The 15,462-nt window shown below is 42.3% G+C and overlaps 1 protein-coding gene across 11 annotated transcripts in view; it reads left to right on the top strand.

The window, feature by feature from the left end:
- Positions 1-13,609, top strand: part of IRAG1 (inositol 1,4,5-triphosphate receptor associated 1) — a 128,066-nt gene extending 114,457 nt beyond the window's left edge. For all 11 annotated transcript variants that reach the window (XM_045065831.1, XM_045065835.1, XM_013055816.2 and 8 more), the window contains 3 exons: positions 3,527-3,646; positions 5,009-5,140; positions 10,174-13,609. In XM_045065831.1, the coding sequence (XP_044921766.1) occupies positions 3,527-3,646; positions 5,009-5,140; positions 10,174-10,417 (496 nt within the window). In that variant the 3' untranslated portion in view covers positions 10,418-13,609. The remainder of the gene's footprint in view (positions 1-3,526; positions 3,647-5,008; positions 5,141-10,173) is intronic.
- Positions 13,610-15,462: the final 1,853 nt, after the last annotated feature.

The following is a 15,462-nucleotide window of genomic DNA, read 5'->3' on the forward strand; positions in this document are numbered from 1 at the left end:
TGTGAAAAATGCATCTTGACATGAATTTAGAAGACCATGAGAATCCCAGCCAGGCCCACTACATATCAATAATGTGAACTTAGGCAAGTCACCTAATCAATCTGAGCTTGGGTTTCTCGTCTCACAGATGGGATAACACCCTGCCTGGGTGGCAGTTAGTGCAGTCAAGAGCATGGGCAAGTGTCAGACTGCACACGGTCAAAGCCAAACTCGATCACACATAGATTGTGTAATCTTGGGCTGGTTATTTAACCTCTCTGGGCCTTGACTTGTGGTTAACTTGACCACAATAGTATTGCCTATCTCATGGGTGATTCATGAGTGTTAAGTGAAATCTTACCACAGAGTCTGATACATAAGATAAATATTAGCTCTTCTTATCATTGGGAGGGTCAAGTGAGGTAATATATGTAAAAGCACTTTAAGAACTGAAGCCCCATTGGTGAGTGCGTTGGACAAGGTGATCAACACAACCTGGGACAGTTGGACCCTGGACAGAAGATCCTTATGTTAAGGGGCCACTGAAATAGCTCTATAAGGGAAATGTTTTAGTCTCTAGAGAGCGGTGGTGACCTGAGGATAGTGAAAGTTCGGTTCTTCTGATTCTGAAGTGTCAGAATAATATAAACCAAGTTCTCCTTTAAAGATATAAATAACCACCTGGTAATTTATTAGCTTGAATTTTTTTTATGGATCAGGTTTGGAAGAACCTCAGATTGCTCCCCAACATAACTGATAGTGATGAACATCATTTGTTGAGTACTATATTCCAAAACATTTACTTATATTTTTCATTAATTCCTACACTACCATCATCAGGTCCATATTATTACCCTCATTTTACAATTGGGAATCTAAAGTTCAGGAAGGGTTAAGAATTTGCATGCACTGCAGCTGGAATTTGAACCCTAGTTTGCCTCAGGCAGGTTCTTTTCCTCTATACTCCACTGTCATCCTCCATACTATTTGTCACTAACCTCTTAGGTTATCAGCTATAGATAAAAGAAACTAAAAGCCTGATACCAGTATTTCATTTCTAACATAGAAATGTACTTCATTAAAGAATTGCTTCCCTACCCTGGGCTGTAGCAATGTTTTTCTGCTCTGTTCCAGTCATTTGGACAAATAGGAAACCGCACATTAGGCAAAGGCCACATGGAAGGGAGTGGATAATATAATTTGCAAAAGAAGAAATGTTATGAATAGCTGATATTTTTAGAGTGTTATCTTTCTTGTTCACAATGGGTTTTGGTTTCCAGCCTGATGAAATGTAAATTTTACAAGGTCTGAGGAAAAACTAAGGGATGAGAAGCTGATGCCAAGAAAGAGAAAATATAAGGCTCACTGATAGAGCCTATCTGAGTGGTTGTAGAGGGTAGCAGCTACAGTCTTTCAGAGTCCTGGGTGAAAAGCTTCTCTCACTGTTTTGCCTTGTTCAAGGGCTCTTCCATGGCATGACTCCCAGTGAGATGTCAGACACCTTAGGTGGGCTGCAGGATTTACAGGGAAGGCATGGCCATCAGGATCCTTCCTTTAAACTCATGCTTGCATACTTCAGATGGACTCCCAGAAATGCCTAGCTATCCTACTATGATTTTCTAGCATTTTTGATTCCCTGCTTCTCACATGACTCATGCACACCTTCTCCTCTCTTCTCAAACCTTCCTAGGGTAATCTACCACTCACTCTCAGCGTATGATCTTGTCTTCCATTTTAAAGAGAAAATTTATGCTATTAGATAGGAGCCCTCCTCTTCCTTCACCAGATCTCCTACCCACCGTCTTCACCTCCATCCCCACTTTGTTCTCACTGAGAAGTTTTTCCACCTTTCTTTTTTTTTAATTTATTTTTTATTTATTTTCAGCATAACAGTATTCATTATTTTTGTAACACACCCAGTGCTCCATGCAATCCATGCCCTCTATAATACCCACCACCTGGTACCACAACCTCCCACCCCCAACCCCTTCAAACCCCTCAGATTGTTTTTCAGAGTCCAGAATCTCTCATGGTTCCCCTCCCCTTCCAATTTCTCCACCTTTCTATCCCTACTTCACTTTTCAAAGAATTTGTTTCTTTGGTCAACCCTTTCTTTCATCCCCTCTACTGGATCATTTCTATCCACATTCAAATGTGCATTCATCCCTCCACTTCAGCTATGTATCCCAGAACACACTTTTCTACTTCCCTTTCCAGTCAGATTACTGTGTCTAGATCTTCTTTTTCTTGCCTCTCATTCTCTACTAAGTCCATTCTAATCTGTCTTTGGCTCCCACCATTTCACCAGAGCTCCTCTTGACCTTCGTATTATCAAATCTAATAATCTATAGATCTCTGTACTCATCTGACTTGGACTCTCAGAAGTGAAACTGTGATACAATTAACTCCTCCTTGACATGCTCTCCTCTCTTGGGTTCCAGGAGTCCATATTCTCCTGGTTTTCCTCCTACCTTTCTGGCTTCTACTCCTCTGTAGGTTTCTTCTTCACCTGAGCTAAGGGCAGAGATGTCCAGGGCTTGGTCCTGGGTCTTCTTTTCCTATTTCCTCATACTGTCTTCCCTAGACAATCTTATCCATCCCCCTGGCTTTAAATGTCATACATATTCTGATGATGCCAAATGTTATCTCTAGCCTCTAGAGTTCTTCTCCAACTCACTTTGGTGTATCCACCTACCTATTGACATCTCCATCTGGATATTTCACTGGCATTGAAAATTTACCTTGTTCAGAAGTTAACTCCTGCTTCATTGCCTCTTTCAGTTCCTCAAATATATCTGCATATTCTGTGTCTCAGGGTCTTCACACATCTGCATCCTCCCCCTAGGATGATCTTCCCTCTGCTACAGATATGGCTGACTTTTCATCTTTCGGGTCTTTGCTCCAGTTAAACCACTTCAGAGAGGTCTTTTCTAACCACTCAATCGAAGTAGATTCTCCCCTTGTTACTTTCTGCATTGCACAGAGTTTATCTCTTTCAATAAAGTTATCACAATTTGTAATAACTACATATTATTTTCTTTCCTCTTTTTGGGCATTCTCTCCTGCTAAGCTCCATGTTGGCAAAGACTGTTTCTTTCATCATCTAAAGTATTCCCAGTACATTATAAGGTGCCTGTGACTTAGTCAGTACTTAGTAGATACTTAAATGAATGGAGCAAAAGATGGACTACTGGAATGGAATGATTCCAACTGAACATTTGGCCCACCTCCATCTTCCTCATCTTAGTGCTATGGAGCTCCCAACAGCTGCCTGTCCACTCATAGAATCTCCTGGAATAAGAATAAAGATGGATTTAGGTGCATGAAGAAAAAGAGAGCTAGCATAGTATTTGATGTTTAGAGGTCTGAGGAGGATTTTTGGACCAGGGCCTTTGAAAAATCTTGTCTCAGGGTAGAAGGATTGAAATGAACACCGCCTAGAATGAGTTTCCTCACTTCCGAAAAGGAATCAGGCCAAAGACATGGTTCGGTTTTCAGACACCCAATCTGGCTGAAAGGACACCCTGTACTTCCCTCTTCTCACTAGTGGAAAGACAAATGGGGACCCAGATTCTGAAGCCTCTGCTCCCATGCCGACTTTGAGTTGCCTGGAGGAGATTAGCCAGGAGACCAAGGCCAGGATGGAGGAGGAAGCATACAACAAGGGGTGAGTCAGACTTCATCCACCCTGAGGTCACCTGGTAGGTCTCAGAAGATACCTTCCCACGGGCCTTTCCTGTTTCTTAAGAGGATTTAAGGAAGCAACCTGTGGCCCTAGGACCGCCTCACCTCAGTAAAGAACTACATAAGAAAGAACAGTACTGTTCCACAGGAAGGAAAAGAGGAAGCAGGGTGAGAGGGTGTGGTTAGGCAATAATTAGACTGCCCTCTTTTTAGGCAGAAAGCCACCAGAATGCCACTGCCCAGAATGGTCTGGAAATAAAGCCCCTGGGTGGATTCCTCTTGGTGGTGCCTGAGGCTTACTGACACATGCTCAGAGGAGTGATGTTGCTATCAACAATGCCCAGGAGTAGCTGTAACCCTGCTTCTTAGAACTGCCCCTGCCATCCCTTCCTTCTGTAAACTGGAGGCCCCCTCAACTTCCAACTGTCCCCTTTTTTGATTGAGATTCGATAACACCTTTGGCTCATTGTCAGTCACTAAGGGGACAGAGTACTGAGCAGGGCCCAACCCTAGACTGGTAGAAAAGTATTTCTGACCAGGCATAGCATCCTGAGCTTCTCCTTTCTCCACAGCTCCTAAGGGAGACACAGCTTCCCATTATAGAACCTGTGGGCTTCTGTGTAGCAGCCGTATATACTATGGTGAGGTTGTCCTAGCCAAACTATGCTTGTCTTAAACATTCAGCTATAGTACAAGCAAAAAGAGTACTGATCCTGGGCAAAGGACATCAGAAGGTATCTCTTGGGATGCCTGTCTTTTCATCCACAACTATCTTTGATACTAAGCATGCACAGAAGTAAACACCTCCATTGGCTTTGTAAACATTTACTGAGTACTTTTCTAAGCCTAGTATGTGACTGCCACTTCCATAAAACTTCCCAACAAGCCAATGTGATGGGTGTCACCTTTCCTAGGTCAAGCTACATGCCTGGCACTTCCTCAGAACATTCACATACCCTGTGAAATAGGGTATTTCAAAATGCCATCCTTTCCACTTTATAGGTGAGAACCTGAAGCACCCAGGTTACACAGAAAGCAGATTTTTCACTCTGCTGAACATTTTGTAGGATAAGAACCCAGTCAGGACTCTGTACTCACATTTTTTCCCTGTCAGTTTTGTCACACATTCACATATAAACAGGAAGGATGACCGAGGAGTGAGGGGAAATTGTACTGACATGAGCCACCTTGGGATTCAGTAGAGCCTCCCAGCTTTTTCCTGTTGTGTAGAACCACAGGAAGTGTATAATTATTGGAGGTGTTCGAGTCCCCACCTCTAAGAATTCAGGAAAGGATGCTCTGTGCCTGGCCTTTTTAGACTCAATTGTTCCTTTTTGCCCTGCAGATACCAGGAAGGTCTAAAGAAGACCCAAGAGCTTCAAGACCTGAAGGAGGAGGAAGAACAGAAGGGTGAAAGCCCTGAAGAAGCTGAAGAGGCAGAAGAAACTGAGGAAGAGGAAAAGGACCAAAGAAGCAGGTTGGAGCCCTTGCCATTGCTGAAATGGGTCACAATTCATTTAATTGCACAACATCCCTAGAGGTGCCAACTACAGGGCAGCAGTGGGTCTGGGGCCCAAGTGAACAGCTAACAGCAACTAAGGAGGGCACTCATGTTGAAGGAGGAGGCAGAGGAAGGAGCCAAAATAGTTAATAAGAAGATGTTTGCAAGATCTGGGAGGTCAGAGGTGGTCAAGAGTGAGGTCAACAGCAATCAAGAGCTCGTAGGAACTGAGGAACTACAAGGGCCCTTACTGGAGTACCCCCTAGCCCAGCCACAGTTAGCTCATTTCCCAGCTATCCCCAAGAGCCAAGAGCCAAGGTCAAGGGAGCTGGTCTAAAGCCCTAGAGGGGGTTTATTACAAGAACAGGGGCAGAGAGAATATATGAAAGTAGGGGAGAATTCAACTTGTTGGCAAAGGAGAATTTCCAACAGGTTCCATGCTGACCAGATAAGTTTGGATTTTCACTTGGATTAGAAATATCTGGGCTTTTCTTTTTTAGTTTACTTTATATTTCAAGTGTTTTTTCCCTCAATAGGGGGAAATATATAACATGTAGATAAAGGTAGTATACATTCTGCATTTTGTCATATCTGTGTCCTCATTGGGTGTCTTGGATTTTAACCATACCCTCAATTCCATACATTCTGCCTTATTGTCTCTTATTCGTTTTTAATTTTGATTTTTTTAAATGTGGTTATAAAAAACTTGGAACACCACCAAAGTCTTTGTTTTTAGACCCCCCAGGCTATCTTGAAGCCCAGTGTGACCCCAGCCAAAATAATTTTCTAATCAGCTGTTAAAACTTCAAACAGGGTATGTGTCTGTGCCTCATGGCTAGCAGACTCAAAATTACATGCATGCAGTGAATAAGGTAATAAAATGAAGATTAGAGGTGAGAGGGATATGCTTCAAAGCACATAGGAACAGCCAGTAGAGCCCAGCTGGAGGAAGATTCAGCCAGAGAGGTCTCAACCTACATGGGTCAACCCTAGTGTTCAAGGGAAAAAGGGTCTAGGAGAGCTGGAGAAAATGCTTCACTGTTGAAAGCAAACCTATGCTAGGATGTACTGCCTCTTCTAGTGAAAGAACCCCCAAGTTTTAACAATGAAAGTACAGTCACTACTCCAAGCAGCTGAATCCTATTCTCCTTACATCTTCCCTCCCTCTTGGGGGTCCTCTGCTCTTATATTTTAGAGGTCACTATAACTGTCTTCCTCCCCTTTAATGCAGTCAAGCCCAGACCTGGACAACAGCTTTTTCTTTGGCTTCTTTTCATATAGCCAAGACAGGCTAGAACTTCTAAAACTTCCACGTACTGAGAAAGAACAAAAGAGAGCTAAACAGAGTACATGGAATATAAACAGTCTGGTTTACAAAGCACAAGACTGGAATCCTTATCTAGCTAATTCTATCTCAAATTTGAGTGGCTAACAACAGCTCCCTCCCATTTTGTGAAACCGCAGGGAAAGTAAGGCTATGCCTGGATTGCTCCCTGTCCAGCTCCTGGTCAGCAGCACATAACAATGGCTGCCTTTCACATCCATTGTCCAAAAGTATCCTCCTGGTCCTGCTGATCCTGAGAAGCCTCATTCTCTCTCCTAAACTTTGCATCCTCTCAGATTTACTTTTTGATTTTGAGAACATGCCTGTACCTCAGGTGGTGAATACCAGACATCAGCACAGCCCTTACTTAGAAGGGTGCTTGTTCCAAGTGTAGCTCTCCCTTTTCAGGCCCAGTAGTGAGGCATCATCTTCTCAATAATAAGTGACACTGCTAACATATGAACTGTTCGCTCACAGTGACAGGGTCCCCTCCTCTGTCACCAAAGCCAGGTTGGTCCTAAGAGCCTGTTGACTTTAATTTCAGACAATCTTCTCATTCATTCCTGAGTTCTGTAGACACACAGTTGCCTGCAGGCACCCGCACTCAAACATGATTTTCCCCCATTAAATTTTGGCATTGCTGCAACTGACTCCTTATTTAAGAGATTCCACATCAAACACCAGAGTCTTTGTGTCTGAATTTCTCTTCTGTTATAATAATGTACAGTTGACCCTTGAACAATGTGGGGATTAGGGGCACCCACCCACCACAGTCAGAAATCTAAGTATAACTTTTGACTCCTCAAAAACTTACTTACTAATTGTATACTGGTAACCTGAAACCTTACCAATAACATAAATAGTTACACATATCTCGTATGTTATATATATTGCGTACTGTATTTTTATAATACATTAAGCTAGAGAAAAGAAAATGTTATTAAGAAAATTATGAGGAGAAAATACATTTACACTACTATATTTTCTGAAAAAAATTACATTAAAGTGGATATGCACATTCAAACTCATGCTGTTCAAGGGTCAATTGTATAATAATGTAATCTCTTATAAGTATTACTTTCTGGAGGATCAGCTTATTTTTTAAAATGAACTTTGGGTGAATCAACCCAACATGTTTTAAGTAATACTTTAAGAAATACATTACACAAGAGAGACTCACGAAGTGCAACAGAAAACTTTAGCCCTTTTTCTGCCCATTCAAATCTGCTCTATGGAGTTTAGACAATATTAGGCTGATTCCTTTACTTTTCCAGTAACTCTCAGAAAGCAGAAGTCCTCTGGTCATGTTTAAGTCCCAAGAATAATCTCATTTCATTAATTAAAATGGTCAGTTCTCTAAAATAGTAAAAAACCTGAACTTTTAAAGTTTATCCTTCTTTTTTCCTGCAGGTCATCTGCTTCAGGAAAGAAGCTTATAGTAGGCATGGGGAGTGTGGCTTCTTTCCCTCTATCCCACTGGCACTTCTACCTTCTCCAGTTTTACCAGTGTAGCATCTGACCTCTCTAGGATCAACACTAGGAAAGGGAGTTGAGATGAAGGGGTTGGGAAGGTATTAGTTGAATCGTATGATGAGCAATCTGCAGGGCTTGGCAGGGGTTTGAAGTTGACTTGCTGACTTTAGTTAGTGTGTTGCTTTATGGGACCTCTAGAGAAAACCGCTCCTCCCATCTCCCACCATACACACCATTGCCCAGGTCCTCTCAGCTGCTGGTCCCTTTATGAGGTCAAATGCATGTCTCCCAACTAGTCGCTCAAAATCCCTCTCAATCCTTGGGCAACTGGAAGTATACCTTCACTGTTCAGCTTCTAAGTAGCATTTCTGGGCAGAATCTGTGACACCCCCTGTCAGCTCTCCTTCTCCTGACTATAACCAGTTGAGGTGAAATGTGCCCCTTTGGCTCACTATTGGTAGAAGGACAGCTTTCCATATCATGTCCCACCACTCTGATGCTATCAAGCATGTCAGCAAGATTCTTGCTCTTCTAACTGCTCATGTGTGAGGCACACACCAGTCTACTATGTCCTCCAAGCCTCAACATATCAAGCTCTCCAAGCAGCATCTCTGAAGCCCCTCTTCCCTAGGCCCATGTGAGAGAGAAGCCAACTCATTCTCCTTTATGGAAGGTCAAAAATCAAAAGCTGATTTCTACAAAGATTCTCTTTCTAATCTAATTCTATTTCTAACTCCTTCATAGGCTATAAATGGGGGACCAGCTAAAAGTCACAGAGCCAGATGTTGACCTCCTGCTCTTAAGTTCCACTTCAGAGTGGGATGACAGTGGGATTCTCCCCACTCTAGAAGCTTATTTTGAAGCATGGAGACACAGCCCCAAAGAAAGACTGCATTTTAGCATCCAGTTATATCTAAATAGAACTAAAGAATCTAAACAAGGCTGAAAGAAGATAAGCTTCCATTTCCAAGGTGTCCCTTCCCAACAGTTGTGAAATTAATTTGCCCCTCAACTAATGTGCTCCCTTTTTTGCTTTGCCTAACTGTTCCTGAAACAACCATCAGATGCTTCCTATGAGAACGAGAAACCAATCGGTACCTTAGCATCCGAGGCAGGCACTCTCAGCCTCTGGTCCCTTTCCAAGGAAGGTATTGTTGAGTCTTTCCAATAGTCATAAGGAATCTTTTTTCTACTAACTAAATTAGAGCTGTCTACTTCTCAGCAAATGGCCTGCATATTACAGTGTTTATGTGTGCCTCCAGATCTTCATAAAGCCCTCCTGTCATTTTTCTCACCTCCTCCATTTGGTGATCCTCAGTATCCTTACTTTTTATATTATTTTAAAAAATAGATTAGAAATAGATTAGGGAATAGATTAGGGATTAGAAATAGGAAAAAATTCCAACCTAGTGAATGTGTCCAGGATTTCACTAGAAAGCTAGAAGAATGGACTCTGCAAAGAAGGTCATATGACCAAATGTCTTTTCACTAGGCTACAAAGAGAGAGGGGAAAGTTGAAAAGCAGTTGGGAAGAAAGGAAGAGGGAAAAGGGGAATGAAGCAGCCAAAAAATGGTGACGGGGGAGAGGAAAGGAGAGAGAGAAAAAAAGGGAGAGTGAAGAGGGAAGAAAAAGGAAGAAGGGAAAATAGAGAGTGAAGATTACTGGGGTTGAGAAAACATCAGACTAAGCCACTGAGAGGTTGCTGGAGGCTACTAGTCCTCTGGTTGCCCCTGGGATGGTTTGAGGTGAGCTCCTGAGGTTGATCTGGCTCCTTTTCATTTACCTTTGAACATGGAGAGTCTTCTAGGGGTTTAGCACAGTTCTTCTACTCTGAATGCAGTCAGATAGGGAACTGAAGACAATAAAATATGCATCAGAACATGAAGGCAGGGGACAGATTATAAGTTGGAACTGATCACTAAATACCACTAAGTACAGAAAAGATGCTGGTCCCATCTTCATGCATGGGAGTGTGGGTCAGCCAACCTTGTATCCTGGGGATTGAGAGAGAGTTCAGGTACCAATGAACATCTCATGAATACATGAGGGCATGTATGAATGACTGAATGAATGATCAAACAAGAAGAAGGAGGGTTCTAGCCCCGTAGCTCCCAATATCAAGGCTATGGACTGGTAGCATTAAAATCACCTGGGGAAAAATTTTAATGTTCCTAATATACTAAACCCTTCTCCTATTTTTTCATTTGACAGCAAACTTGAAGAATTGGTTCATTTCTTACAAGTCATGTATCCCAAACTGTGTCAGCACTGGCAAGTCATCTGGATGATGGCCACAGTGATGCTGGTCTTGACTGTTGTACTGGGGCTCTACAATTCCTATAACTCTTGTGTGGAGCAGGCTGATGGGCCCCTTGGGAGATCCACTTGCTCAGCAGCCCAGAGGGACTCATGGTGGAGCTCAGGACTCCAGCATGAGCAACCTGCAGAGCAGTAGGAAACCTGACACCCAGTGGGTGCCCTGCTCCAGCACACAGCTGACTGCCCTTTCCCCAAGCATAGTGTTTCAGGCCAGGTGTGGGTATACTGCCACTAACCCATCAGGAAATGAGCAGGGTTCTTTCACATTCAGCACCCGTGTGGGAGTTGTGCATACACAAAAACTGATGTTCTCAGAAGATCAACCAAACTGCCCTCGTAAAGCATCTTGTGGATGAAGTCACCTTTACCAAGGAACTCGAACAGAAGGGAAATTCATGTGCCCCTAGCTCAGATGGCGGGGGAAAATAAAACACCTTCACTGCAGGAGATAGTAAGAAGCTCACTCTCCCTCCCCTTTTTCCCTCTCTGTAGTCAGAAATCAAGAAGAATTAATTATGTCCACAGGCTAACACTCACCCTGATGATCAGACCCAGAATTTGGAGTCACAACATGAATATCATCCCATTTCCTATCTCATCCTCACTGACTCTCCTCCAGCCTCCCCTTCTCCCCTTTGGAACCAAGAATTTCTCTTTACAGAAGTAGGAAAGTTTTCTCAGAAAAATATTTAGGCTGAATTTAGACCAGTGCTTAAAATGAAATGGGAAGATATGAGTTAATATATATGCATCTGTATACACACACAACACATACATACATACACACAGCATGCATGTGCATGAAGCCATCAACCCTCCAAACATGTGCTCTCAGTGTGTGTTCTGTATAAAGCCAACCCACAGAATTTTCACTAGGTGTGGGGCAGTCACTAGGCACCTGTTCAATGAGCTCTCCACATGGATTTAAGATGTTTGAAAAACACTGAAAACTCATGATTTCAACAGTGAACTTGCTGGTCTCCATTTCAAGTGCTAATTCTAAGTTGTTGTACAACACAGTCTATTCCCTATTTGTCCTCTCCTATTGAGAGCAGTTAACCCACCCTCTCAAGTGAAGGAGGAGACACCGTATGCTTTCAGCTCCTGTGTGCCCACATGCAAATGTGCAGTCGCACCTAAGTGCTTTAGTTCAAATGGGATTTCCAACCTAAGTATATTTCAGAGCATTCCCAATTGTTTAGCATAAAACTGAAGGAGCACATCCCACCTCCAATTTGACTTCTTGCTCCACATTTAAAGCCATTGTTTTCATTCATCCCTCATCTGTTGTGTGTGTAGGGTGGGGGGGTGTTGGTCTCTTGTGGGTTTTTATTGTGGTTGTTCTGCTCTTGTTTTTGTTTTGTTGTTGATGTTGTTTTGTTGCTAACACTTACATAGAACTTACTGTGAGCCAAGCACTGTTCTAGGTATTATATAGGTATTAATTCATTTAAACCTCAAAAAAAAAAAAAAAAAAGGAAAAAGTATAAGGTGGGTACCAATCTCCCATTTTCAGATAAGGAAATTGAAGCCCAAAAACACAACTTGCCAAGTACATTCAGTTAGTAAATTATGGACCTGGAATTCAAATCCAAGCAGACTGGCGCCGGCACAAAATTGCCTTTTCCAGTGGTCTCCTAACTGCATACCTTACATTTCAGTCCCACTTACCCCAAGTAGCCCTCCAGCCACTCCAGATTATTTCTGGTTCCTGGACTAAATCATTTTCTCATAGTTCTGTTCCTCTACTCACCAGTATTTCTACTGCCATTCTCCTCTTTTTTACTGGTAACTCTTCAGAACCAAGTACAAAAATTATCCCCTCCATACAGGCTTTAATTACCTCTCTCCAACTCCCTACCATACTCCACATAATGGGCCACACCCTACTTTCTGACACTTTTTAAACATCTTCATTATTGACAGTTGTGACAGTATATCACAATAACTCTGTGTGTGTGTGTGTACTATTTTTCCTCAAAGACAAGAACCATATCTTACCCATTCTTTGGGGTAAGTACCTAGCATGGCGGCTGATACATGGGAGGGTGTCACTGAATGTTGGCCAAAAGAACAAGTGAGAATTCAAGGTGGTAGAGAGCAGCCTAGAGACAGCTGACATTTTGCACACTTCTCAGTCCCAGCACCACCACTGCTACTATCTCAATAAGAAAAATATCTTTATTAGCCTAGACTTACTCTATTATTTTTCAGCCTACACTATGAAAGAGCAGAAATGAGACTTAATTGGCAACACCATTTCCAAGCTCAAGGACTGGGCTTGATGCAATCAGTCCTTTCAAAAAGACCCGCCTAGATCGGCCCTTCTGTAAAATAGTGTGTTATTTTAAGGTAGGGTGGGGGGCATCCTTTACAGTGGCTAGAAAACCACTGTGAGAGAAGCCCAAGTCAGGGTTGACCAAGAATGTGCCATTAAGGTAAAGAGGTACAGATCAAGGCAGAGGGACTTCAGCGTCCTGGAAGAATGGTTTTCCCTGCTGTACCAAGGGGGACTGGACACACTGAAAAATCTTTTAGGCCTTCAGAGTCACCGGCAGGATGCAAATGGGGCCCCAGAGACAATAGCTGTGGGGCAGAACTCTATGCTGGCAATGTCTAGTCTCAGCCTCCCTTAAAGAAGGATCAGGCTGAGCTGGCCCACAGTCCACTTGGCCACAGGGTTCCCGCCTTTGTTACCATTTAAAACAAAGGCCAGGAGAGCAGCTACAGTGAGCTCCTAAACCTCCAGCTGCTCCACAGAAAAGCCTGCAAGAGTACTTCCAGACATAGGCCCTCACTCAAAATATACTATGAGAAAGAGAGGTTGAAGAAAAGAAGAACTGTAAGAGAAATCACTCTTCCAAGGGCATTCCTGAAAAAAGTACTCTTTGGCATTTCTTTTCTGAAAAGCAAAGTTAGATCAGAAGCAGGTGGAACGTTACCAAGGCTGGTGAAATGGAGAGAAATGAGCCCTGTCTTTCCAACAGTGATATTGATCTAAAATAAAAGTTGCCCTCCAAATGCCTCCGGTCTGACGTTTCTGCTTAGCCCTAGGACTCTGGTGCCTATCTTGAGTTTCAGTGATGTGTAGTTTGTGTCATTGTTGATATCACCTCCTAAAAGGGCCTTCACCTTCTGGCTGCCACAAAATCCATATATATCATCCCATGTGTATAAGCTGGCAGAGTAAATGGAGAGGGAGATGCTGGATTTGTGTATCACTGGCTGTCAGTTCTTAATGTTGTTAAACCTCACACAGGTGTGTTAGCATTGAACTATATAGTGTCACATACCTGAGTTTGAAAATAAAAGCACATTTCCAAACCTCTGGCAGTAGCCAAATGCCTTCTCATTTTATGGAGCTGAGCCACAATCTTGCCCTAAACCTGAATTAGATCCCCTTAGATATTAGGGCTTCCCAGAACCAAGCCCAAAGTCCCCAGGCCTTGGGTCATTGTACTATAGGCTACCTCTTGGGGGTTGGATTGTTTCCTTTCTTTCTCCTTCATCCCTGACTAATCTTAGTTTCCTAGAACTCCTCAGCCTATAAATTTTTTCCAGGTATACAATATAATGATTCAACAATTTTCTTTATTTTAGGATTTCTTTTTTAATTTTAGAGAGAGATCGAGCATGAGTGGGAGGGGCAAAGGGAGAGGGAGAGAGAACCTCAAGCAAACTCCCCACTGAGCACAGAGCCCGATTCAGGGCTTGAGCTCACAATCTTAAGATCACAACCTAAGCCAAAAGCAAGAGTATGATAGTCAACCCACTGCACCGCCCAGATGCCCCTGATTCAATAATTCTATAGACTTCTAGTGCTCATCAAAATAGTGCCCTCTTAATCCCCTTGATCTATTTCACCCATCCCCCTACCCACCGTTCTAGTAACCCCCAGTTTGTTTTCTGTATTTAAGTTTTTTGTCTCTTTGAATTTTTAAAATTAATACACTTGCTGTGCTAGAGACTGCTGTATTTTCACCAACATGATTTCCACAGCTAGACTATATTTTTCAGTCTTTCTTGCAGCTAGATGTAGGGGAGTGGAGACCCTTCAGATGTAATGCCCTAAAGTAGACTCTCCTGCCCAATATTTCACACTGTCTTTATTTCCCCATTTCTTACCAAATTCAGAGGATTTAGTTGAGGACCTGTGGCCTGAGAAGATGGCAGAACCACTAGATGGAAGCTAGATCTCTGAATGGGCACTCACAGAATACAGCTGTGCCATGAGCAAGAAATAAAATTTTAGTGTATTAAGCTACTGAAATTGTTATATTTGTTATAGCAGTTAGCCTACTCTGATTAATACATAGATTTGAACCATAATGGGGTGCTTCAATTTCAAGTTTTCAAAATGCAAGGCACTGGCTTAGCAGTCAAGCAGCAGAAAACAAGAAAACTAATTTCAGGAGCTAGAAATATGGTGACTCATGTGGTGAATAAAACAAAAAAACAAAATTGGCAAAGTATTTCCCATGATAACTTGAAAGGCAGACCATGGGCAGCCTATAGTCCTAGGAGAAGTGGCTGGAATAAATCCATGTGAAACTTTATTGGCAACCTTTGGCACATATTGTAAGAAAAAGAAGCACTTGGGAAAGAATTGGCTTTTTGGCAGTAGAAAGAAAAAAAAAATACAGAGGGTTCAGACTGAAGACTTAGAAAGCCTGACTATTTCTAAACTCTAAACAGAAAGAATAAAAAGAGCTTTCAGTGGGAAAGAACCAATAAAATTTTTCAGTTGAACTCAGATCAACTCAGCCTATGGGAAAACCAGATTAAGGATATGTGTGGTTTGAAATGAACTCAATGTAGGCACCATTAAATTAGAGAAAGAGAGAGAAGAATGGAGCTGAGAAAATAAAGAAATACATCTTGATAATTATGACTGGGAAAGGATTTGGGGTATGATTATTGGCACATGGAATCAAATAGAAGAAAATAGATCAGAAGTCTAGGTTTGTGAGGGAATTATATTTACAAAGAAACATAAGCCAAAGTGAAAAAGTTCAACTGTTCAAATTAGAAAACAGCTTTTGGGATCTTCAGCTTTATACTAACAGAAGGTGGACTGCAAAAGCTGTACTACACCCCAGGAGGGCATATTCCTTAATTTCTACTCCAAATGTGGCCAAGAAGATTGTAGACAATGGAGACCTACAGAGATCAGTGGACACA

Source organism: Mustela putorius, unplaced genomic scaffold (genome assembly GCF_011764305.1).
Source record: "Mustela putorius furo isolate JIRA1106 unplaced genomic scaffold, ASM1176430v1.1 tig00003859_pilon_pilon_pilon, whole genome shotgun sequence".
Classification (NCBI taxonomy): Eukaryota; Metazoa; Chordata; class Mammalia; order Carnivora; family Mustelidae; genus Mustela; species Mustela putorius.